The sequence below is a fragment of the Vicugna pacos genome, chromosome 6 (assembly GCF_048564905.1).
Source record: "Vicugna pacos chromosome 6, VicPac4, whole genome shotgun sequence".
Lineage (NCBI taxonomy): Eukaryota > Metazoa > Chordata > Mammalia > Artiodactyla > Camelidae > Vicugna > Vicugna pacos.
In genome coordinates, this window is record NC_132992.1 from 23118837 (window position 1) to 23143288 (window position 24452).

The window sequence follows — 24452 nt, forward strand, 5'->3', positions numbered from 1 at the left end:
CTATAATTAACAGAAAGATACTTCTTGAACCCAAAGAATGTTTCACACTGTCTAGAAAGAATGAAATCAAGCTTAACATGAAAAAAAAACAAGTGCTATTAAACAGTTCTGTCATTTTTTCCATTTCTTTTTTTTTTTTTCTTCATTCCTTTTTCCTCCCAAGTGACAACAGAATTTAGGTGTTTGGACATTTTATATGGTCCCTCTTGTCTTTGTGTTTGGGTTGTTTTAGGCATCTTGAACTTACAAGTTTAAGTAAACGTTTACTGAATGACTTAGTGAGTGTTGGTGCACTGTGTTAGTGTTGATTTTCTCTTTGGAACTTGCTGTGTATTCTTATCTGAGGGAATGTCCTTCAGCCTGAAATTAGAAACACGATCTTACTCTACATTTAAAATAGAATTTTGTGAAGAATTCTAACTTTTCTTTGGGGGTTGGGAAATGTGGGTAGGATTGGTGTCTTGTTTGATCCTTCATTGATTTATTGCACATTAGTTATTTTTGCTCTACATTTAAGTGAGAACTAGAGGAATTTCTTGGGAGTGAAATAGCAGAAAGAAGTTAATGTGTGGACATCTCAAGAGTAATTGCAAAAAGAATGTTAACTGTGGATGTTAGCTCCTGTAATAATAACCTATACCTATATAAACAAATTACCCCAAAACCTAGCAGCTTAAAACAATGAACATTTACTATCTCAGAGTTTCTGTTGGTCAGGAACTTAGGAGCAGCCTAGGTAGGTGGTTCTGGCTCAGAAAATCTTACGAAGTTGCAGTCAGGAGATACACTTAGGCTTGCAGTTATCTGAAAGATTGATTGGAGCCATGGTATCTGCTTCCAGGTTAGCTCACTTATATGCCTGGTGAGTTGGTGCTGGCTGTTGGCTGGAAAACTCAGTTCCTTACTTGTGGACTTTTCCATGGGGCTGTGTCAGTGTCCTCATGGCATGGCAGCTGGCTCCCCCCAGAGTGAGTGATTCAAGAGAAAGAGCAAGGAGGAGCCACAATGCTTTTTATATTAGTTACTTCATTATCAAGTTTGTTTTGGTATTCCTTGTTCTGAGATTCTGACTTAGGCTATAGATGGATTCTATGACACCATGAAAATTCTTAAATTGGAAAGGATGTTGATATCTCTTCATGCTCTCCATGTCACCTGTCTGTTTACAGTTTTATTAGTCACAGCAGATGTCAGTTGGGGAAGATACTACTACAGTAGAATATATGCCTTTCATTGCTCATAAGCCCTAACTCCTTGTGAGCAATTTTTTTTTTCATTGCAATCTCTGTTCTGTTCTGTGTCTTGCATTTTCATTTGATTTGCCAACCTAGTTCTGATTATGTAACTTTGACTATTGTAAATATAATGCTGAAGAGATGCTGTTTCTCCAGCTCTTGGTTTTGCTTTCATTTATGATACTAGAAAGTGGAGTAGCCTTGTTTTAATATGCAAAGTAAACACAAATTATGTTTCAGCGTTTTGGTGGGAGAACATGAATTCAGATTCCATGTTCGCAGTCAGTCTTAAAAGTAAAGTTCGGGATATTTTCAGGCAGACAAACCTGAGAGAAGAGACAAGGGGAAATGCTAAAATAGAAAGCAAGTACCAGGATTCTTTCTCTTGTACTATTCAAATAATAATTTTTTAATGTATGTAAATAACAGTGTATATGTAGAATATATTTTATATTATTTTTTGTTACATGGAAGGATTTCTTAAAAATTCTTTTGAGTGGCCCATAGTTCTTCTGAATATTTATTGGGGTAGTGGTAGCTGGAAGTACTTTAATTAACAAGCCATAGCTGCTCAGGAAGGAGGTGTGGGTGGACTAGGCAGCCAGTTAGTTACTCATGTGATTTGAATGGTGCTGTGTCTGGGAAGAAAGATTAGTCATTCTGCTGGTACTTCTGACAGACCTTCTTTGAAGGTCCTACAAAACCATGGGCAGAAGTCTCATGGCTTCCCAATAACCTGTGGTGAGATGAGGGTGGGAATCAGGTGGATGGGAAATAAGACTGGAGGTACATAGGTATTAAACAGTATCTGTATACCATCTCTTAGCTCTGCATTTATCTATTCAAGATGTAATGCTATAACTCACAGATTTCTCCAATTTAAACTTCTCCCTTGAACTCCAAATTTGAGTATCTGTCTTGCTGTATCTTTATGGACTTCCAGTTGTTTTCTCAATCTTAACATGCACAGATGGACCTGTTTGATCAGAGTGAGTCTAGATTTGGAGGGCCTGTTAATCTTGGGGTCTCCTGGGAAAGCATGGGGCAGCTGTGGCTCACCCTGGGGACACAGACATGGTGGCAGACATTTGGGGGTATTCATCTGACTCAAGTAATAATTTTGATTAAAAATCTTTCAAGCTACTAAATTAACTTTGAACTAATTTTTCCATATTCACCTTTATCCTCTTATTGAAGAAAACCCTTCATTCTGTTCTCTTCTGTACCTTCATTTGTTTTATGAAGAGTAGTAGGTATTGTTCCAGCAGCATTTCTCCTAAATATGGCTTCCTATCATCAGATCAAGGTGAAGGCTTTGTTCTTATTCCTCTGAGGAGACAGTCAGTGAATGTTGACTTAGCTTTATGTTGTAGTCTTGTTCTTGGTAAGCTGTCTCATACCACGTACTACCTGACGTTATATTCGGCAGTCTAACTCAATCCTCCCATCTTTCTTCCCACCCATAGAATCTGGATAATGAGAAGCTCTTTTCTCCCCCACTTAAGTGTGTCTGTAAAACTCTTGTTTTTACTCTGCAGTGAATATTGAATTTGAATTCTGTGTTACAGAGTTCAAGAAAGTATCATTCTCATAATACTGGCTATGGAATGATACGTTGACATCAAGGAACTAAGAACTAGGCTAAGGACACAGATAAGATGACATCTTATCGTCATTCTGAAAAAATTTAGGGCCTTTTAAAATCTCTTACTTGACATGAATGCTTTTCTGGTATTTCCCTCTCTTGTGATGCTTGTGGAGCAAAAGCCAGCATAATAAGTTCAAGGAGGAATAGTATTTAGTTCAAAACTTCCATGAACTCATTCTTACACACTTCCCTCCCCATTATGGGCTCTGGCCAGCTCTTTCTTGTACAGTTTTGCAAGGTTAGAGTGCAAATATCACATTAAAAATGATGATTGGCAGAAACAGGAGTACCAGCATTGATTCCATTTCCTGTCCCAGTCTCAGTAACGCTATTGTGGTAATGGTCTGTTTAGGCATATATGTGTTGAAAGCTTTATATACTCTGCAACTCTAGTGAGCCAACTAGCTCATAGAAATTGGGGGCATTTGGGGAGGGTATAGCTTGGTGGTAGAGCACGTGCTTAGGATGCATGAGGTCCTGGGTTCCATCCCCAATACCACCATTAAATAAATAAATATATAAACCTAATTACCTCCCCCCATCAAAAAAAGAAATTGGGGGCATTTCAGATTTTGCAATTTAAAATAGACAAAAGAATCTAAACATAAAGAATTGTTTTGAAAAGAGTTGTGTGTGTTTAAGTTTTAGACATTATTCTCTATTAATTGCTTAGAGAGGTTTGAATGGCTATTGATGAAGAATCCTCTAAACAGAGAGTTTCCAAAAACTTCCACTAGATGTTAATTTGCAACTATAGTGTGTATCTGTCATCATTTCCTGAGATCATGAGGGCTGCCAACACTCCTTGTGGGAAGCTCTGGGAAGCCATTGTATTCAGGGTTTTTCTGTATTTTATTTCCCCCCCTTTTTTGGTCACTTAAAATATCTGTGAAAATAGAATCCATATAGTCTGAGCAATTGATTTATAAACACTGGAATAAGTATTCTTTTTAATTTTAAATAAGACAGTAAAATATAGCCCCTTGTTAAGTGGGTAAGTCTATATCTGAGAGACAAACATCTGTGTGTTTTCTATGCTACACAGTGGCAAGAAGTGTACAGCTCTGGGGCCTATTATACAGTCTGACTTATTTTCACTTGAAACTCTTTCATGGTGCCAAAAGACTCTTTACAAAAGCCTGACTTCGCTGCTGTGTGCGTATTGTGGTGCTCGCAGCAAGACACACAGTTGTCAGTGCCTGCAGGGTACCAAAACATTCAAGCACATGTAGAAGGGACAATAGAAGAGCAAAACCTGTGACCACGTTATTACTGAGTCACATCTCCCACAGTGTGACATTGTTTCTTTCTTTTTAAAAAAATTTTGTTTTAGGCCAAAATAGACTAAAGAAGTAATGAACTTTCATTTCTATTCCTACTTCCTGCAACCCCCACCCCTCGCCAGGCATCCTACATAATGGTGTCTAAGGTGTACTTTGTGTTCTTATGTATTAAGCATTAAAATATTCTGTATCTAGCAGTGCCTAGCAGTTCATATTATGTGAAGGGAATATGGGTAATATGGTACCAGGGACCACCTGTACTAAGTAAGATTTGGTGAAACTAATGTTAAGAGAAAAGAATAGATTGAGTGAAATATGCTGGGGGTATTCAGGGCTTCTCTAAAGCCAAGGCTGTGTATGTTGAACATTTTGAGCTAGCTAGTTACTTTTTAAATCTGAAATCAAAAAGCTACAAATCACCTTGACTTAGAGACTTCCAGGGAGAATACCAACTTAACCTAGCTCCTATAAGGCAAGTGAACATGTTCTGATTTAGGAATGACCACCCCTGGAAATAGAATCATCATTAGACTTTTCCCAGAAAGGTATCACAAATAACATACTGTGTAAAATAAATAAATAAAAAAAATACTACCTGTAGTGATTGTTATATTGCTTTCTTGTTAATACCTACAATATTGAAGAGAAAATAATTGAAGGAAATGGTTGTTCTTTCATCTCTTACCTTTATACTGTAGAAATGAAGTAAGAAACAGGCTTCTGTTGGGTTTTGCCATTTAAGAATTCTGGAAATGGGGTTAGCTTTAAGAGATCCCTGACAGAGAGAGACCCTGTTAGCTACTGCTCTTTAGAAGTTAGTAAGAATTCAAGTCTTCAGGCCAGCCACTGCTGCTACCTCAGCCGCCTGGGTGGCAGTGGACACCCCAGTTAGCAGCCTTGAACTACTACTGATCTGAGTAGCGGTTGCTAGGCTTGTATCTTCTCTCCACCCCCAGGAGGGGCAGGAGGAGCTATCACTGATAATTGGAAGTGGACTTAAGGAAACAAGAAAATTGGCTACATTTTTTTATCTTCAGTGTTCTAGCTCTTCATTATTCAGTATTGGAAGAACAGGGTGACACTTGGTCTGTTAATCTTCATAATGATCCTCACACTTGGCATTCGGATGATAATGGGCATAAACATGTAGAGAGGTGGATGAACTTCAGTGCAGATGCTAGCCAACATAAATATGAGAACACAGATAGTGTTAGAAAATGATATCAGAAGATTAAAATTCTTTTCTGGCTAATGGCAAGGACCATAGCATCTAAAGAAAAATACCAAATGTGTCAAAGCTACATAGGTCCAGCATTGTAATAAAGTGTTGTAAAGCCTTCCGTATGGTGTGGTTAGAAACCACTGAAGATGTCCCAACTCTGCTGGAAACAGTTAAATCCTTTCAGTTCGTGACCGTTATTTAGAAGATGCTGATTGCTTCGTGGAAGCAGATAATGATACACAGGTCCCACTAGACAACTTGAGATGGCTTCTTTCAAACTGTGATCCTGAAGAACCGATTTACTTCAGGAGAAGATACACACTAAACAAATAAGCTTTGAAGACATTTTGGTACTGAACACTTTTGGTGCTGGATTTATAAGTATTAGTCTTCTGCAGAGGATCCTGATTACTGTTCATCTTGCATTTTTTTGTATTATTTTTATTCATAGAGTTATTTAGATTATCAGCTGCCTTGAGAAATCAGTAAGACAAGTAAGTGAAGTAATCAAGAATTAAGATCCAAAGATAAAAATATCTAACATTGAACTGAAGAAAGAACTGCTTCTGCGATATACAGCATTGTAATCCTACTGACAGATTCTTTGTATGTGAACATTCCAATTTAAAATTTTTTCATATGAATGGCTACAGACTAAAGCTTTAACCTGAACTTAAGTCTGTTAAAATGAATTGATATGGTAAATAAATGAAGAATTTAAGTTTTTGAATAGTAGTGAGGCAGAGCAACTAAAGGATATCATTTCCTGTTCCTGACAGCTTGTATTGATGTCTCTGAATAAATAAAACATCGAACCTTCCTAGAACGGCACTGCATTGTTAGTACACGCATATGATACTAAGCTGATCTTCCTTAAAAATTTGAAAGGAAACATTGTTGGTCATTATCGTTTTTAACTCAAGACAAGAGTTTGTATCCACAGTTTAACAAATGAACCAAACTTTCCCCTCATATACACAAAATATTGTTTTGTCTAATAGACGTTTTGCAGTGACTATTTATAATAAACAATATCTTCTCCAGAAAAAAACAGACTTAGAAATGATGTTTACGTAAGGTACATTAATAAAAGCACATTTTGAACTTAGCATGAACCTTGACTACATGTCGTTTTTCTTACATTGAACATAATTGTCAATGGTACTAATTTGCATTTTTGTTTTGTAGTCTCTGGTTTTCAGCAGCCACTGTAAAGCAGTGAGTGGCTACTCAGACCAGGTCATCCATCAGCGGAGATCAGCTACCTCCTCGCTTCGTTGCTGCCTGCTCACTGAGCTGCCATCTTTTTTGTGTGTGGCCAGTCCACGAGTAAGTGCCACAGGAGGAAAGAGATAAAATAGGTGGTATTTGAAGAAATAAACCGGTTTTCAAGAGATCCATTTCTTAAACAGAACTGTTTTAAGCTATTTGGACTTGGAGAAGCATATAAATGCTCAGTACTTCGGAAGAGCACCCATGCTCCTGGCTTTCCCAAGACAGCGCTCCTCACTTTGAATTGTGTTGGTTTGAGAATAGTTGTATGGTAGTTAGCAGTGGCTTCTTTCCCTGATGTCACTCCTATGTAGTTCCTCTCATTTAGTCTGGGGCGCTAAACTACCATGGGAGCAAGCCATCTGTCAGGTAGATTATCACCCAAAAGCAGGGACAGGAATAGTGGGATATTTGAAAAGGTGAGGGAGCCATTTGTCACCTGCATTGAGGTTTTCGAGGGTTTTTCAGAGGAGGGGGCCAGTTTGGGAGGGAGATTTGATCTGGCCTTACCGCCTCAGTACAGTCTCCAGATAACAAAAGGAAACATAACACTCCAGCATCAAGAAATTTCTTAGCTGGTGTTCTCGCTTTTCTCAGCAGCCCTACCTGGACTGTCGTTCATAAGTATATTCCCTCTGAAAGATGTCTTTTGCGCCTTATCTGCCATTCAGCAGTTGTAGCCTTACTTGCAGATTGGAAATAGTTTCTGTTGTGTTTTTCAACTTTGAACAGCTGTTAGATCCTTCTTAATACCCTGTTTATCAAAACAGGGCACTCTGGTTGGTGATTGCTGACAGCATCACTGCAAAGGCTCCCCCAGCACCCCACAGCTTTTTACTTTATACATCTTCCACTCTTTACTGTCTTTGCTGATCAGAGCCAGACAGTAGCTCTCTTACAGCCACGAAGAAGTACATGAAAGGAGAGAGGCAGAGTAAAGATGTGGCCAGACTGTGGTTAGAGCAAACATGAGTTTCTGTCTTCTCAGCTTGTTTTCTTTTGCTCTAAGGGACAACTTTCAGTTGGCCTGAAGACTAAGAGGCTGACTTTCCTTACCCTCTGTGTTTTTATCTTGTTTCCTCCGCTCATCCTAGCAAGTCTGTTGTTTTCAAAGTTCCAGTCAAAGAAGATGGAAATTTAAAAATCTTCCTTAGTGATATTTCTCTACCATTATTTATGTCAGCCTGCATCTTTATTAAGTTGGTAGAGGGTCCAAAGAAAGATGACAAATGGAAATGAGGTGATAGTACTGAGTCCCACTGATTACCTACCTGCATAAATTTTCCTGGTCCTTGCTACACAAACTTGATTCCCTTGCCACTGTTAGCTTTGTTTCATTTATATTGATTATCCAGAAAGTATTTGGGTTTTGTATATGTCCGGTTCTTCCAAAGCATTCTTGGTCTTTGAAGTTTAAGTTGATGCAGGGAAAAGCACTTTTTCTAGGAATTATCTAAAACCAAGTGCTTCCATAGAAAGCAGGCTTTCTTCAGGCTTCATAATTGTGTGGTTTGTTTCCTCCTTTCTCTCCTAATCGTTGTGTGTAACGAGAGGCCTATACGAGGACGTTTAGATTTCTGAGAAAGGGATGTCAAGACATTTTTTACTTCTCATATTCTTGGTGTTTTGTAGAGCCAGTAAAAAGTGAGCTGCCCTAGGCTGTAATTGCATTTATGGACATAAAAAATCTTCACTTGTACCATTCAGAGCTCTGTAGCCAACCGCTCTGAAGAATAACCCCTCTCCTGACATTCTTACACGTGCAGACCCCCACTGTACTACTTAAGTATTGTTTTCTGAGGAGCCTGAAGTCTAAACCGTCATGCCTTGTACTGATGTTTCCCTCAAAAACAATAGTAGCTTGAAGAAGGCTATAGTAGCATAAAAGTGTGGTGGCAGGCAGGAAGCAGGAGAAAGCTTTTCTCATCTGGCTCAGGGGCCAGTACCCTTTCCTGCTCGGCCCCTCTCCCCAGGTTTATTTGTAGAGCTTCTTCATGTAGCATACGCTAAACCTGAAATGGGAGTAATTACACCACAGTTGTGAGGACGGGAAGAAGAGGTTTAAACATGTCTGAATATTTTATACACACATACACAAGCTCTTAACCTTTCAGATCTGGCCTGGGTTGTGAATAAGGTAACATTTCATGAGATGCTTCAGTTATCTTATATCGATTTCCAGCGCATCTCTGATGGGGGAGAAACTGATTTCCTTTGAAGCCTCAGCCCTAGCCTTGAGTTAAGACTAATTTCCGTGGCACATGCTATGAAAACTTTAGGGTCATTTCAGAAAGAACTGTGCCACTAAGGAAGGAATTATCATTAGCTGAGGAAATCATTCTGTAGGGTTAATAAACTAAAACCCTGGGAATTCATCATACCAGAAAACTGAAGCGCTTGGAGCGGTCACGCTTCCTAGAGCTAGAGCAGGAATGTACGTGTCCTCAGGAAGGACGCGCTGAATGCTTGAGGAGGCAGCCCCTGAAGATGCTATAGTTTAGGAAGTTAATGAAGCAAGAAACGGGGTTAGCTCATGGGACTACAGGGAGTATACATTTCCACTTGTGGAGATGTGGGGTGGGGAGAATGGTATGTCATGCTTCACCTACCCCTGCTTCTGAGCAATCAGGAAGGCTACTTGGAATTACCAGAATGGGTGGAGGCTGTTTAGGATAGAGCTGACTTGGAAAGCATGATTTAAGTAGAAATGGACTTGTTTGCCTCTTTCTAGACTTCATGAGTTCACTGCTTACGTACTTAAAAGAGGACACATAACATTCTATGATTCCGCATATATCTTGATCCAGGGCTTCTGCCAAAGAAGCTTATCAAAACATTAAAAAAAATACTTCACTAAGGACTGCCTTGCAAACCTCCTAGTTTTTAATCCTGAGCTTGGAAGGCTGTCAGCAAAATGAAATTGGAAAATAGGTGAAAGTTTGTAACCGGAAAAAGTTGTTTTGTTTTTAAACTGTAAGAGTGCCTAGAAATGAGTCCCAGACAGGAAAAACATTCTTTCCTATGTCACTGTTCTCCCCCTATTCCATCATGATTTTCTAGCTTTTGCTTTTTCATCTTGAGAATATGGGCCCAAAGTTCTTATATATAATTCCATTATAGGTTCTGCTTTTCTACAAAATAAAGAAAAACATTAAAGCAATTATCTTTGAGTATAAAATTGGTCAATATGAATCTCTCATTAGAAGAGACTAAGTGTGCTTACTCATCCAAGAGTGTATGTACTGTTGAGCTATATAGAACTGGTTGTACTTCTGTAGCCCAGGTCACTGCTTCTCAAACCATTTTTATGGAAGTATAGCCACTATTGATTGTCAGGCTCTGGAATTCATACCCTAGATGGTAGATGTGTCTCTGGTCCAGTATCTGCTGGGCTACTGCCGGGGCAAGTCATGGCAGAAACCCAGTTTTTAATCACCTTTGTGTTTCAGTCTTCACTTGCCTATGCTCAACTTTCAGTGGGAAAAATGGGTAACTTCGAAGCAAGAGAACAGACTCCTTTTGGAGTGGGTAAAGGTGATAAAGAGATTACCAAAACCTATTTCTAGTACTATCTGAGTAAACTGATTTACATGTGAGCCTACCTGAGTTTTAGAGGTCCAGGGGCCCAGGTTGCTATGATGCACTGCAGTTTCCCATCTGGACCATAGGTGGCACTGCTCCCTAGCAAATGCAATTTAAACTCAGCCTGCAAGCCAGAGTAGTGTATTCTGTGGTTATTGGTAAATGATGCTTTCTCTGGTTTCAGTATCCTTGTTTGCAGCAGAGGCACTTGCAGCCCATAATCAGCTTGCTGACTGTTCATGTACCCAAGGGCAGTATTCCTCAAGGCTTGGCTTGAGATGCTGGGGTGCTTGTTGAAAACCTAGAACTATTGACTCCTCCCTTAGATGTGGATCAAAATCTACACATTAGATAAGCTCCCAAGGAGGTTATTATGCCTACAAACACTTGACAGACATTGCCCTGAAGACTGATGGGCATGGAAATAGAAAAGTTAATAGCAAGATAGATTTTCCTAAATGTCTGACTTCTAAGAAATGATAGAAACAATAGAACTACCTAAGTACAGCCAATACGTTAATGTTCTGATCTTTCCCATACCTCTGCCCTAGCTCCTTATACCCACTTTCTCCCTGTTTCTTGGTCTGGCTCCGAGTTTCTTCTGAGCAATTTACTGCTTATAATGGGACTTTACCATTTTAATCAACTTTGACTTACAGGTAATCACAGCCTCCAAATTTTAACAAAAGGTAACGTCGGGCTCCTTATCAGATGATTTCACCGGCATTTGAATACATAACTGCTTATTTGAGTGGGAATAAACCCAGGTTGTTAAAGAAGGATAAAGCCTATGTTTCTAAATTGCCAGGAGCCTTCTGTTCCGTTGAGGAGCAGCATTTGAGTGTTGTTGCACCTTGTGATGAGATAAGAATTTGTGCAAAGCCTCTGCCCTAGCCAAGAAGTGAATCCACTACTGTCTGGGAATTGCTTGCTCCACTCCCTACGCATACTGCTCCCCACAGCTTACGGTCTGAAAGAAAGATTCTCTTATCTTCCATCAGTCAGCAACCTGGTCAGGGAAGAGGAAAAAGAAGTGTTGATAAACTTGGGAGCTTTGCCATCAAGCATTAAAGAAGAGCTTCAGATGCACCAGGTGGATACTGTTAGTTCTTTAACAATGGCTATCTCTAGCTCCCTTTTTGGCCTCACCATCCTTTGTATGGCTAATAGAACTTTACCAAAAGCACTATCTGGCAATGAAGGGAGGTAGCAAAATGATCAGATATTTATACATTTGTGATAGAATTATTCCTGACCTGGTATTCCAGTTTATCTGCAAACTCCAGCACTCACTGGATCTTTAATTTGTTGCAGGTTCATGTTATGGAGGTTGGCCTTTTACTTGGGGAAGCTCATTAAGTCAGTTATTAAGGATGGCTTAGTTTGTCAGAGCAGAGAAGTTAAAAATCACTAGCCTAGGAATTATCCAGATTAGTCTGATTTCAGAGCTGAAGTTCCCAAAAGGCTTAGTGGATGTGGAAAAATGTGAAAGAGCCATCTCATGTGAATCTCCCTGCAGGTCACCGCGGTGCCATTGGATTCTTACTGCAATGACCGAAGTGCAGAATATGAGCGGCGAGTGCTGAAGGAAGGAGGGAGTCTGGCAGCCAAGCAGTGTTTGTTGAATGGGGCCCCTGAACTGGCGGTAGACTGGCTAAATCGAAGGTCCCAGTTCTTCCCAGAGCCAGCAGGAGGACTGTGGAGCATTAGGCCTCAGAATGGCTGGTCTTTCATCAGGATTCCAGGTGAGTCCTCCTTTCTCTTGGCATATGTTCCCAGCTTTGGCAAGAGAAGAACCAGGGAAATACTCTGGTGGTTTCAGATATTTGGAATTCAGAGTTCTTGGGGTTTCTATTTCCTCTTTTGCCCTTAGCGACTTATAGGTAAGAATACTTAAGTAATTTGTGACTGGAGTGGAGATAAATTCTTTTAGATTTCTGCCTAAATACTCTCTTTCGACAAGCTTACAGCTGAAAAAAGGAATACCACTCTTTGGAGGGGAGGGGGGCCGTAAAAATAAACTTGGTAGGAAAGTCTCCAGGTCGAGTGAGTACAGTTGTCTTGTGCCATTGCCAGTGGAATGAATGAGAATGTCGTCACTCACAGAAAGCCTAGTTTAAGTAGCGTAAACAGTGTCCTGCACGAAGCACTAGAGATCTGAATGATAACCAGAAGAAAAACAGTATTTAGTGCCAAAGTGCTAGCGGATTCCCAGACCTTCTAGGGTCAAGGTCGAGGGTTGAAAGGAAACTAGGTTTTCGTCTTTGCTTTAGTGAGACTACTTTTAAGGAAACCAAACGCAGGATTCATAGGCTCATGTTCTTTGCTTACACCTGCTGACAAACTGGAGTGGCAGCTTAGAGCTACTGTGTTCGTTTCAGTTGTCCAAATTTCTCTGATACTTTGATTGTATTCATCTTATTGGCATGTAATGGAAGTAAACTAGAGTTAAGCATTCAAAAGAGAGGCTCTGCTGTTTCTAAGAGATAAGTGGGTTTAGGGTTTAAGGCCTGGCTTTTCCATTTAATATTCACTTTGTCAAATGTCGAGAGACTTTGAGTCTACTTGTTAGTAGCTTTGGGAGTGCTCTGAACTGGAAAACACCATTTCGGGTGTATGAGAACAATATGTATATGGCCTTAGCTGACTTAGAGCACATGAAAGCAGCGGGCGAAGGTATATTGTTGGAAGAGGAGAGGAAAGCCCAGGTGTAAAGCAGGCCTGAGTAGCAGTGGGAATAGAGGAGTAGAAGCCAGCAGGTATGGAGACCACAGAGTCCCAGGCAGATGAGCACAAGTTTCTTTATCCCTTCTTCATTCTGACTCCTAAATTCCCAGTACAGGAGGAGAAGGCTTATTGCTGGCGCTGTGGGAATCTCTTCTGGCTTTTCCTGTTCTTTGAAAGAAAAATGGACCTTGTTTAAATAGCAGGAAGTGTCTGAGTTCTTTTTGCATCGATAAAAAGCACCAGCCTCACTGGCTGTTTACTGTGAGAACCAACCAGCTCCTCACTGACCCCATTGTGCTCGGTAGACTGGCTAGGCAGGGCAGTAGAGGGTGGAAGGGTCACTGGAACCTGTATTTTATCTCTCTTTCCTCTATACTTTTACGTTTTCTGTTTCCCTGGGAAGAGTTGGTTCTGTTACATTCCTTGAGAGACTGAGCAAAATCTCCTGAATTTCACACCTTGAATGCGTCTCTGTTTCACCAGGAGAAAGAAGTATGTAGAATCTCTTTAAAAGTCTCCTCTCCTTGGAAAAAGGAGATACTATTTAATCTGTTACCCTAATTTTATTGCCATGGGATGCATTCGTTTTGTCTGTGAGCAGGATCTTAAACTGTGGTCAGTAAGAACTTGTGTCTAAGTGAAAATACTGTAAGATTGTACTGTAGGATTGTAGGGAAGATTGCAAGAAAGTAGGATAGATCTGTTCTTTTCAGCATTTTTTAAGCTTCTGTTTTAAAGAAGCAGCTGGGCACAGGTTTGACTTAGCAGAATCAGCCTAATTCCTAGCGAATTGTGCTCTTCTTGGCTCTATGCCCTGCTTAGCAACAGGTGGTGCTCTTGTTCAGAGCAACTGTGGTAGCTTCTGAAAATTGGGTAATGGATGCCAGGCCCAGAACACATCAGTGTGTGCAGTGAAAGAAACCTATTTTTTCTCCTTAGGAGTTTTAAGGCTGTTACCGAAGTCCCTTCCTTCTTGGGCCTTTTCCTTCAGGGAAGTCCAAAGAAATCCAGTTCATTCACTTCCACCTTCCCTACCTACACTATAACAAGCTAACAACAGACATGATTCCTTGCTTCTTTTAGGCGAATTCAGAGCTCTGTTCTTCTAAGTGTGTATACATCTTCATTTCTGAGTTTTCCTAATCCTAGCATCAGTCTGTTCTGGTTAGCAAAGTAAAGTAGATGTGGGAAGCAGGATTGTGTGAAAACCATTAAATCATGATTTTGAGATGAATAGAAGCCTCTTAAAATTCAGACACAAGACAGATTTGTATATGCTTAAATATTTGTGTTGAGGGAGTATATGCGATTGGAGAGAGGAGATAGGCAAGCTGCAGAAATCTGATGAGCTTAGCTTGCCCACTCTCACTCAGTGACTGAAAAATATGTGGGTTCCTTTTTTTCACTTTCCTGTGCTTTTAATGAGGGGAAAAAAGAACTTTATTGTCTAAAGCTGATTGGTAGCTCTGTGGGGAATGTTTAGGAACTATCAAAATTGAGGGTCACCAGGGACCCCAATTAAAGGAGAAGGGTAATTGTAACAAGAAGAAACCCTTGAAGTTGTTATGAAAGCATTGCTGCCTGATGAGACTGGGAACTTATACAGACCTCCTTGTCTGGTGCCAGCATGAGGGCTTAGCAATCGGTTCTGTCCCAGCTGCAGTCATTTGATTGTGTTGGTAAGGAGCCCAACAAAAAGGAGAGCATTTCAATAATCTAAACAGGACCAAACAAAGAGACTGAACAAAGGTGTGTGCCACAGCATCGGGGTGGGGGGGGGTGGAGGGAGAAATGTGACCTGGCAATGTTCCGAAGGTGGGAAAAGGCAGGCTGCAGTGCAGAGAAGTAAACATCCAGGACCTGTGGCTTTGTAGCAAAAACAGAGTGGCTGATGATTTGTTGTGGTGCTGTCAGCACATCCGTTCTTGTTTGGTGTGTACAATTAATTGTGTACTTGGCAGATAGTGGCGAGAACAGAGAAATGACCGTTGAAAACTCTTGTATTGCTCTCAACAGTCAGCCTCTGCAATTCAGAGAGGAAATAATGGGTTCAAACCCAGAAACTAAGGGTAGACAGTATGTTTTTCTCAACAGTTTTCTCTTTTTCACTTTCAGTGATTAGTTGTCTATGTGATATCACTAGCCTTTCTGTCTCCCTTTTTGTGTCCCACAGCGACTTCCAAATATACTCTTACATCTCTCAGCTCCTTAAGCTTCATCTCTTCCTCTTTTAATAGCAGCAATTGTTCAGGGCATGTTTATGGACTTGGTCTGCAAACAGGAAACTCTCCTTCCTGAAATGTGATGGGAGTTGAATGATACTGAATGGATAAGATGAAAAATTGTGAGTTAAGTGTTCTTCAAAGATCTCTGCCTGAAATGCTTTTTTTTTTTTTCAAGTGGGAAGAGGAAGGAGAAAGCACAAGTTAGTGAGTGAAAGCAGCTTCCATTTCACAGAAACCCAAAGTCTTTCTGAAAAGCTGAATAAGCCCTAGTGTCTTTATTGAATTACAGCCTAGGATAATGGCATTTACCAGCCAACCTATTTGAAATCATCCAAGAGAAGGAGTTTTGATTTTGTTCTGTTTTTTTAAAAAGTGCATTTCTTGGTGGTTAAGTGTCTTCAGGGGCAGACAAGAGCAGCCCTTGTTTCTCTGTGTTCGCATACCTTCAAGAGGTAAACCATTTAGCCATAGAACTGGCAGAAACATATCTAGAGATAGGATGAACAAAGAAAAAGCAGATTTCTCAGGTCACTTAAAGCAGGTATGACATGGGCATTACTCTTAGATGTCCACATGTACCTGCTGTCTCTTGAATAAAGGATGTGGAGCTGGGAAGTTTTCAGATGCCTTAGCAGCAGATGTCTGATTGGGAACTGTCAGTTGGGAGGGGACCTACACTTCACTCTTTAAGGATATTTCTTCCCAGAGCACTACTGGATATGATTTAACAGTGCCTTGCATTCTTCTCTACTTGTCCACTCTCACAATGACAAGCATCCTGGTTGTAGTAATATTGGCTGCATACAGCTTTGCAGTGAGTGATTTTGCTGCTTCAGTTAAATAGTTTCCCGCTTCCCCCCTTTTCTTCTCCCTAGGCAAGGAGAGCCTCATCACTGACAGTGGAAAGCTGTATGCCCTTGATGTCCTGCTGACTCGGCTCAAGTCTCAAGGACATAGGGTCCTTATCTACTCTCAGATGACCAGAATGATAGACCTGCTGGAGGTAGGAGAAAGAACCTTGGGGACCTAGAACACTTTGATATTTAACTTGCAGGAATCTGACATGCATGAGTAATGTCTGTCCTGCCTGTTGGGAACTTAAAACTTATCTTTGTGATTTTACTGTCTAGAAAGGGAGGAGAAATAACTCCTGGCAGATGTGGGAGTGTGCAAAGGACTTCTGATTCTTACCTTATGTCAATGAAGTAGAATCCCTCCTCCTCCCTTCCCTTACTAGGGAAGAAATTCCCTACTTTTAAAGTAGATTGAAACCTAGGAATTTCTTAAACAATCCTCCTAAATCCTGTATAGAAAACAAGATTTAGGATTAGTTCTCTATGTAAAAAAACAGCAGTGTTCAACCTGAACTAATGTAGTTGTTCTCCACCTGACTACATTTTGCAGTCTTCTAGGGGAGCTTTAACAAATAATAATGTCTGCTCCCATCCTCAAGAGATTCTTACATAATAAGTTTCAAATGAGACCCAGGCATCAGGATAGTCAAATCTCCCAACATGCAACCAAAGTTGACAACCATTAGGTTATGGTGAGCAATACAGCTATGTCTTACTGTGCAAGTCAGGTTTTGTTTCTTTCATTACTCCTGTGCTGACATTCTCTCAGCTTTCTTGTTGTCGAAGTAATGGCTTATTTGAGGGAGAAAAAATCATGAACATAGAAACAGGAGTGAAAGTGAAGGCAAATAATAACAAACCACTAGAGTAAGTCTTTAGTTTAAGAAAGTTGGAAAGCCACCTGTCAAGAGGTGAAAGCACCTGGATATCTGTAGTGTATAAATATTCTCATGTTTTTCTGAGGCTTTATATTCTAACCCTGCTACTCCAGGGACTGGTTGGTAATAAATAAGTGGAAATTGGATCATGATTATCTCTATCTGAGGAATAAGGGAATCGTTACAGAAGGAATGAAGGGTAGCAATAGGGAAGAATTTTAGGTTCTTCACAAGCCACGGCTGGCTTGCTGAATTTTGCATTGAGTTTATCTGAATTCGGTGGCAGATATTTTAAAATAATCAAGCAACTTCTTATAGCAAGAGACATAACAAATGATATTCGAGGTCAATTTAATCACTAAGTCTTATGTTTAATACAGTGTTTAGCCCCTGGAATGCTGTCAGCCGGTGAAACTTGCTGGTTTGTATTGTGAGTAGGTCACCTATTTCTAAATGATGGAAAAATGCTTATAAGTGACTATAAGTCACAGTAGAGGTAATTACGCCATTGTGTTTGATGTAAATCTTGACTGTGTAAAAGTTCATAACAGCAATAATCCAAAATAAAAGGACTGCCTGCATCTTTAATGTTCTGTTCAAACTAAATGATGCCACCAGCCAAAACATGAGTAACTTTCCTTCAGTGAGACTCTGGATAAAGTCACTTGCCCTTTCCTAAAGAGTCAGGGAAGTACAGATGAAGTAGTGATCTTTTGCTGCTAAGAACTATAGATAAAGCAATATGCTAAGGATTTTGTAAGGGGGTTAATGATCTTTCTTTTCCAAGGCTATATCAGTATATTACAGGGTCCTAAAAGATGGTTCATATTAAAGGGAAGTTCCAAGGAAAAGTGAGTGAACCATCAAAAAAAAAGCTAGCTCTGGTAGATGAAGGTGAGTGTGGGTGGCGTAAGTTTGATACAGTCCTACATTTTAGTCCCTTGTTCTGTATATTGCACACTGCTAGGTACTCATAAATATGACTAAGATAAGTAATTCAGAGTATGATAATGAATTTTGTTCAGGATGCATACTGTAAACCCTACCTACCAGGGTCACTTCCTATCTCTCTGTAGTCTAATGGGGTTTTTGGAGGGGTGTGGACTTTGTGAGTAAGCTTTGCAAACAAGGCAACTTGAGAATCTTCTTTACATGTAGTTATATCCCTCTATGGGGAGTTTTAAATTAGGGAAAAGCAAATTCAAAGCCTGAATTTTGCAACTGCTAACATTTCTTAGCTATGTGTGTAATATGCATCCAGGATGCTGAAACCAGAAAATGTTGCAACTGTACTGAAAAACTAAAATGAAACTGTTGTCTAGTTTCCTTAATACTATACTATTCTTTTCCTTTTAACATTGCTTTTCTTTAAAGTTCTTTTTTTCCCCCCTCTTGGTCTGTTTTAATATTATTTACTCAAAGGAACCACATTAAGTATTCTAAGAGGTTAGTCCGCAAAATTTATTTTGTGGGCATGAAATTACAGTACCCACAATGTTTAGTACATGTCTGATCATTTATAGGAATGTAAATGTATTATGGATCTTGGGACAGTGCAAGATTGGATCCACTTTTCATTATCTTTTCAAAGAGTATTATGAGTTTTTCAGTTATTTTCATGATGGAAGCTTTCATTGTAAACATCCATAAGAGTCATGTTTCCACATTAAAATAATGTAGGTACATGTACCCTAAGGATCACATTATAGAATGGCCCATCTATAAAGGTGCTTTCCTTTTAGTACACTTGACCTTTTCTTTTAAAAAAAAAAAAAAACCTTGACCTTGGCCTTGCTTCTTCATTCTCAAAGTGTTGTGGTTTTTGTTTGCTTGATTGTTTGGGATTTTTTTTTTAAGATTAAAAAATGTTTGGGGTTTTTTTTTTTTCTTTTCTTTTTTTCTTCGGGATTCTCTTTTTCCCTTGACGTCTTGTACCCTGTATATCAAAGAGGGAAGAAACACTTCCATAGAGCAGGAGTTAGAACTCACTTGGGGCTGTTGATGCTCTTTTGTGTAGCTGTGGAGCATGTCAGCATCTCTTTGTCCAACAGTCTTTCTGGGTTTTTTGTTCTGTGTCTTAGTCTTGCTATATGTTTGTTTCTGGGACTCAGGAGAACTAAAAGATAGGGAAATTTTTCACATTCTTTTATATGACCAAGTTTCCATTTTGTGAAAAGTACTAGTTCTGGGCACTTTGTATTTGCTCAGTGTTTTCTAAAGTGATTGATAGCCTCTGTTGGGCAAAAATCTGACTTTAAATTTCTAATGAATATGTCAGATCTTCTTCCAAATAGAATTTTGTATTCAGAAATGTTTTATGTTTTCTCATGATACCGAAATAGTATTTCTGGATAGAGGATTTAAAAAGGAAACTACTTAATATCCAGGGCCAGGAATTTTTAGTGTGCCATGGGTAGACGTCAGGGATATAAATAGGGGGGGTATGGCAGGTTACTAAATATTACGTTATCAGTTTATATTTGCTGAGTCAGCTATAAGGTGTTGGCTGGTTGGAAGCACTATGGACACAAAGCCCTTATACAGTTGAGATGGTGACATCCAGCTGGATGTCAGACAAACTTTTCCACCACTACCATTTTTATCCTGGTTTGGAACACTCTCCCACACCATAGTCTAGTAGTTGCAGAAAGCTTTTTAACTCACTACAGATGACTTACATTATCTCTGAGTCGTCTCTTTTGAGATTCATTCCTGTTGCATCAAGCAACTGAGTCTGTAATTTAAGGAAATGAGCCTCAGTATTTTCTGTGCAGTACAAAAGTACTGGAAAGGGTCAGCCAGCTAGTGCTGTATGTGGTGTGATTGTTAAGTACTGAAATCCAGACAAATGTTGAACTGTACCAATATATGAAAATAATGCGGCACAGAATTAAATCCAGATAATCCATAGGTAATGATGACATTTGAGACACTGGGTTATGTAATTTGCCTAGTCAGCAAGTACCTCACTGGGGAAGGATCCATCCCAAACAGACATTCTATGATTTATGGGCTGGCTTTTCTTAGAGCTTCAGGTAGCCTTTGGGAGCTGTGACTCTGAATATACAGGGAAGCTGGGTATTTTAAAACTGCCCCTTGAAATGAAAAACAAATTGGAATTACTGTTAACTAGCATTTTCATTAGGTCTTAGGAATGGTAGAAGAAAATGTCAGCTTACAAACATACTTGTTTATTCAGTTCGTTTCTTTTTCATGCCGGTTGTGAGCAAGGCATTGTGCTAGGCAGAGGTAAATACCAGTTAAATGTGATCTTTGACTTCAAAGTATGTATCTAGTGGGGTATTTTTATTTATATATATACATAATATGTGTATTATATATTTATATATAATGTGTATATTATATATATATTTTTTTTAAATGGATCATACTGAGTCTTTCCCTCAGTTTGTTTTATGACAGTGAAGTTGGGTTAGAATGAACATCAGAGGCAACTTTGAAATAGAAAAGAATTCTCGGAATGGAAGGTTTGTATTAAGAATATATAAGCATTTGCCTTTATTTTTTCAAGTGCCCAATTACCTTTTTTTATGATGATGGTTGAGGGTTATGGACGTTATGTATTCAGAACCTCTTAGGGCTTCTCCATCCCCCTTTTTTCCACTAGTGGTGATGACTTTCTGTTCTGTCTGAGAAGCAGTAGGTAAAGGGGTTAAGCCAAAGGCTCTGGAACCAATCTACTTGGGTTCTCATCCTGGCTCTGTTACAACTACCTGTGTCACTTTAGAGACCTCACTTAACATCTGTAAAATGAAATTGACAATAATAACACCTACCTTAAAGGCTATAGCTATAGTGTAATTAGATAAGCAAAACCAAGTAAGATACACAGAATAATTGTCACTTAGTAAATGTTCAATAAATGCTAACCATCATCATTATCACTACTACTTCAGGATGAACCTAGTCCTTCTGTATTACACCATCTGGTGTGTGAATATTTGCTTTTATTTAATATACTCTAAAGGATTGAGAGGCACTTGCAAAACTATTTTGAGTTATGCTAGTAATTCTGTGTGCATGCTACTGCATAAGAAGTGTTTATCTATCTTATAGTAGATAGGTTTCGTGTAATATTTTGCTTGAAAAAAGTGTTCCAGAGCTTTAAAAATAGCATAGGGATATGCTCTACAACAGTGTAAATGTACTTACAAGTCACATATGTTAAATGCAAATTCTGATTCGTTAGGTCTGGCCCCTCATTTCTAACAAACTCAGGTGTTGCTCATCTGAGATAGCATGATTCTCAGGAACCTGCCCAACCTTTCCTCTGTAGTGGTTCTCAGCTGCAGATAAAGGATATCTATTGCAATCATGTTTGGAGCTTGTTAAAAATAAGCCAGTCCAGGCCCAAACTCAGACCTACAGCGTCAGGATTCTTGGAGAGGGACCCAGGAATTCTAATCCCAGTTGAAAATCATTACTCAAATGCCAAGAGTACATCTTGTCCATAACCCCTTAATTTTTAAAAATAGTATCTACTGGAACTATGTAGGTTCAAGACTTAAGATTTCCTAAATGTTAAAAGCCATAATTTTTATTTCGTTAGTTCAAGCAGTATTAGAACTTACTTTGGTTAGACATGATCCACTTGAGAGTACTGGTATTCGTATTTGTTTAATTAAGTGTTTAATTAAATGAGAGTACTAAATTATGAGGCTTCTGGGAGAGGAAGAAGGTCTACATTTGGTTTCTCTTTTCACTTTGCGAACTTAAGTGTGGCAAAAGGAATTCTTGCTTTACAGGGTTCCAGGAAATTTAATCATACCGACGGACCATTTTCAAAGCCTTTCCTAAGTACCCCAAATATACTTGGGTGAGAGAGACCCTTAGTTTCTTCAGAGTGCAAGTATAAGGAAGAATAGGGTAATGGTTGGCCTTTCTGTCCCATAGGCCTTTCTTAATGCACAGGAGTGCTGAGTATGACACTGTTCTTACAAAACACAGTGAAGTTATGCAGCAAGCAGTAATCATCCAGCAGTAGTCCTCAAGCATAGGAGTGAATTACAGAGGGTTGGGGGATAAATAGGAATGCTGTGCTATCTTTTAAAGATATCTGACTGCAGAATCCAGCAAATAGTTACTCATTAACGAGCTCTCAGCTGCTGGCTTTGAAAAGAATATATTAAGCAAGGCTCTTAAGATGGATATTAGAAAACCTTTTGATATAGAGATTAAGTGGGGACAGATTTTTTTAAATAGATTTTTAACTGAATTTTCAGAAGTGCTATGACTGCTGTCAAATCATTTGTTAGAATTTGCATTTTTCTTTTAACAAAGTAGAATTGAATTTTATATTAAATCATTAGCTATTTTTACGATCATAGGAAAACTAAACTAAAAATGGAAGTGGGCACAGTTCTTGAAAAGAACAATTGGAAAAAAATGAGGCTTTTCTTTCCAGATGAACATTTGATTAAGTATATTCCAAGTGGCCTAGTATTCTAGAGAGATGTCTAGAATAGCCTTGGTATAACCAGAATTTGTGAAAGAAAGAAATATTGAATTGCTTTTTTAGCTCATTCTTTGTCTTTCAGACATTTTTCTGTAGTTTGAGAATGTAACCATTCCTCTGTTTTGCTTTTATGCTTTTTCCATGTCCATTTACTTGTTGTTTTGAAGCTATTTACTGAAATAGGACCTAAACTCATCTAAGCCTTCTGAAAGCGCACTATTCCCCTGGGTGAGAGAACAAAGGCTTAAATCAGTAAATGGGAAAAATTCACTTCCGTTGCCTCAGTAACAGGCAGCCTGTAATCAGCATTGGTTTGATTATGGTCTAGGATTAATATCTCTGGTGGTGTTCTGACCTTGATATATAAATGATATGAACAACAAGATCTACAAGAAGATTCATTCATCAGTGCTTTCACTGAGGTTAGGAGTTCTGGTTTAAAAAGCAAAAGAATGCCTATGCACAAAGCCCATCTTTTGGTTAAAGTTCATATCTGTGGGCTCTCTATAACTAGGTATTTTGTTCTGGATGGCAACATCCCCTGATTGGATTAGCTGCCAAAGTATAGTAAGGCTTTAAAGACCATCATGCTGTCATTTTTCTTCCTTCCTGAATTCCTCCTTATCCAAAACACTCCCTATTTTGCTGTTAACCAAGTCCCATTTTGGGACTATACCACTAAATGTGAACTTGAAGCTTGCTTTGATTGAATATTTGCTGCCCCTCTTTGATTATCAAAACCCTTAAAGAACCACCTGGAGACAGAGAGAAATATATATGTAGAGAGACAGAGATATAAACACAATGAAGATAATTTCTTGATGGGCTTGTCTACTTTTGTCAGCCAGCTTCACCTCACAGGTACCCTAACCAGAGACCTCTGCCAAGGCATTAAGGGGTTTCTGGTATTCAGCTTGCTCTAAGAGTAGTGCACCAGCCATACCAAACTTTAACAAGCTTTTGTGCTGAAATACCCAGCCAGGTATAAGAGCCACATAATGAGAATATTGCAATAAAAGAACATTTGACCACCAAAAATTAAATAAAAAAAAACCTCTTAAATGTAGAAATGATTAATCATTTTCAATAGGAAAAAGTTATCTAGAACTGAAAAAAAAAGTTTCATGGTGTTTCTTATAAATGGGCAGCTGTTTTGAGCTTTTGATAATAGTCCTTCCACAAGTGGACTTTTTAAAGTGTAATCCATATAATCAGGAGTAAAGAAAGAGGAAATCAGTGCTCATTTGGACATTATCTGTAAGAGGAATTGGAATTTCCAAGAATGGAGATACATCTTTTCCATTGCATTTCTTGAAATCTCTTCTCCATTCTTAAAAGTTGTAATTCTTCATACAGATAATGCCAAGAACATTCTCTGCCATGGAAAGTTACCTTGTCTTCTCTTCACTCTGATGTTTAACGTCCCCTCAACCCCTAACAGTGATACATGCTCTGCCAGGAGAAGGAAGCTCAGGCTGTAAATTCAAGGATTTGCTGGGGGAAAAACACAGTAGGGTGGTTGTTACTGAAAGAAAACTAGATATTCCATAGCCGTGAGAGACATCTGGTTGGTGACTGAAAAGCCATTTTGGTTTGGAGATTGCATTTTGTTTGTTTGGTTGGTTGGTTGGTTTGGTTTGGTTTGGTTTGGTTTTTTTCCACAAAATCTACAGACATCTGCAGGAATAAGATTAGCTTGCAAGTTGAAATTGTGGGTGTTTGTAATCTTCAGGTTACCCACTATTTTTAGACACTGGCAGTAAACTCATTTACAAATTATATTCCTGTACTTTTGAGATTTCTCTCTCATCATTCTGGAGGTGAAGTAGGGAGATGTTTGTGGGAATTAGAATACAGTAATTTGCATCAGACTTATATCTTTTTATTCTGATTGACAGGAATATATGGTTTACAGGAAGCATACCTACATGAGACTTGATGGCTCATCCAAGATCTCGGAGAGGCGGGACATGGTTGCTGATTTTCAGAACAGGTAATGTTAGTAGGAATTGCAGAAATTCTCATTTGATTTTCCTCTAATGCTTGAGTT

At 39.1% G+C, this 24452-nt stretch overlaps 1 protein-coding gene across 4 annotated transcripts in view; it reads left to right on the forward strand.

Moving 5' to 3' along the window:
* INO80 (INO80 complex ATPase subunit) overlaps positions 1-24452 on the forward strand; it is a 113280-nt gene that overhangs the window by 66236 nt on the left and 22592 nt on the right. For all 4 annotated transcript variants that reach the window (XM_072962657.1, XM_072962655.1, XM_072962656.1 and 1 more), the window contains 4 exons: positions 6577-6717; positions 11762-11987; positions 16070-16197; positions 24301-24395. In XM_072962657.1, the coding sequence (XP_072818758.1) occupies positions 6577-6717; positions 11762-11987; positions 16070-16197; positions 24301-24395 (590 nt within the window). The remainder of the gene's footprint in view (positions 1-6576; positions 6718-11761; positions 11988-16069; positions 16198-24300; positions 24396-24452) is intronic.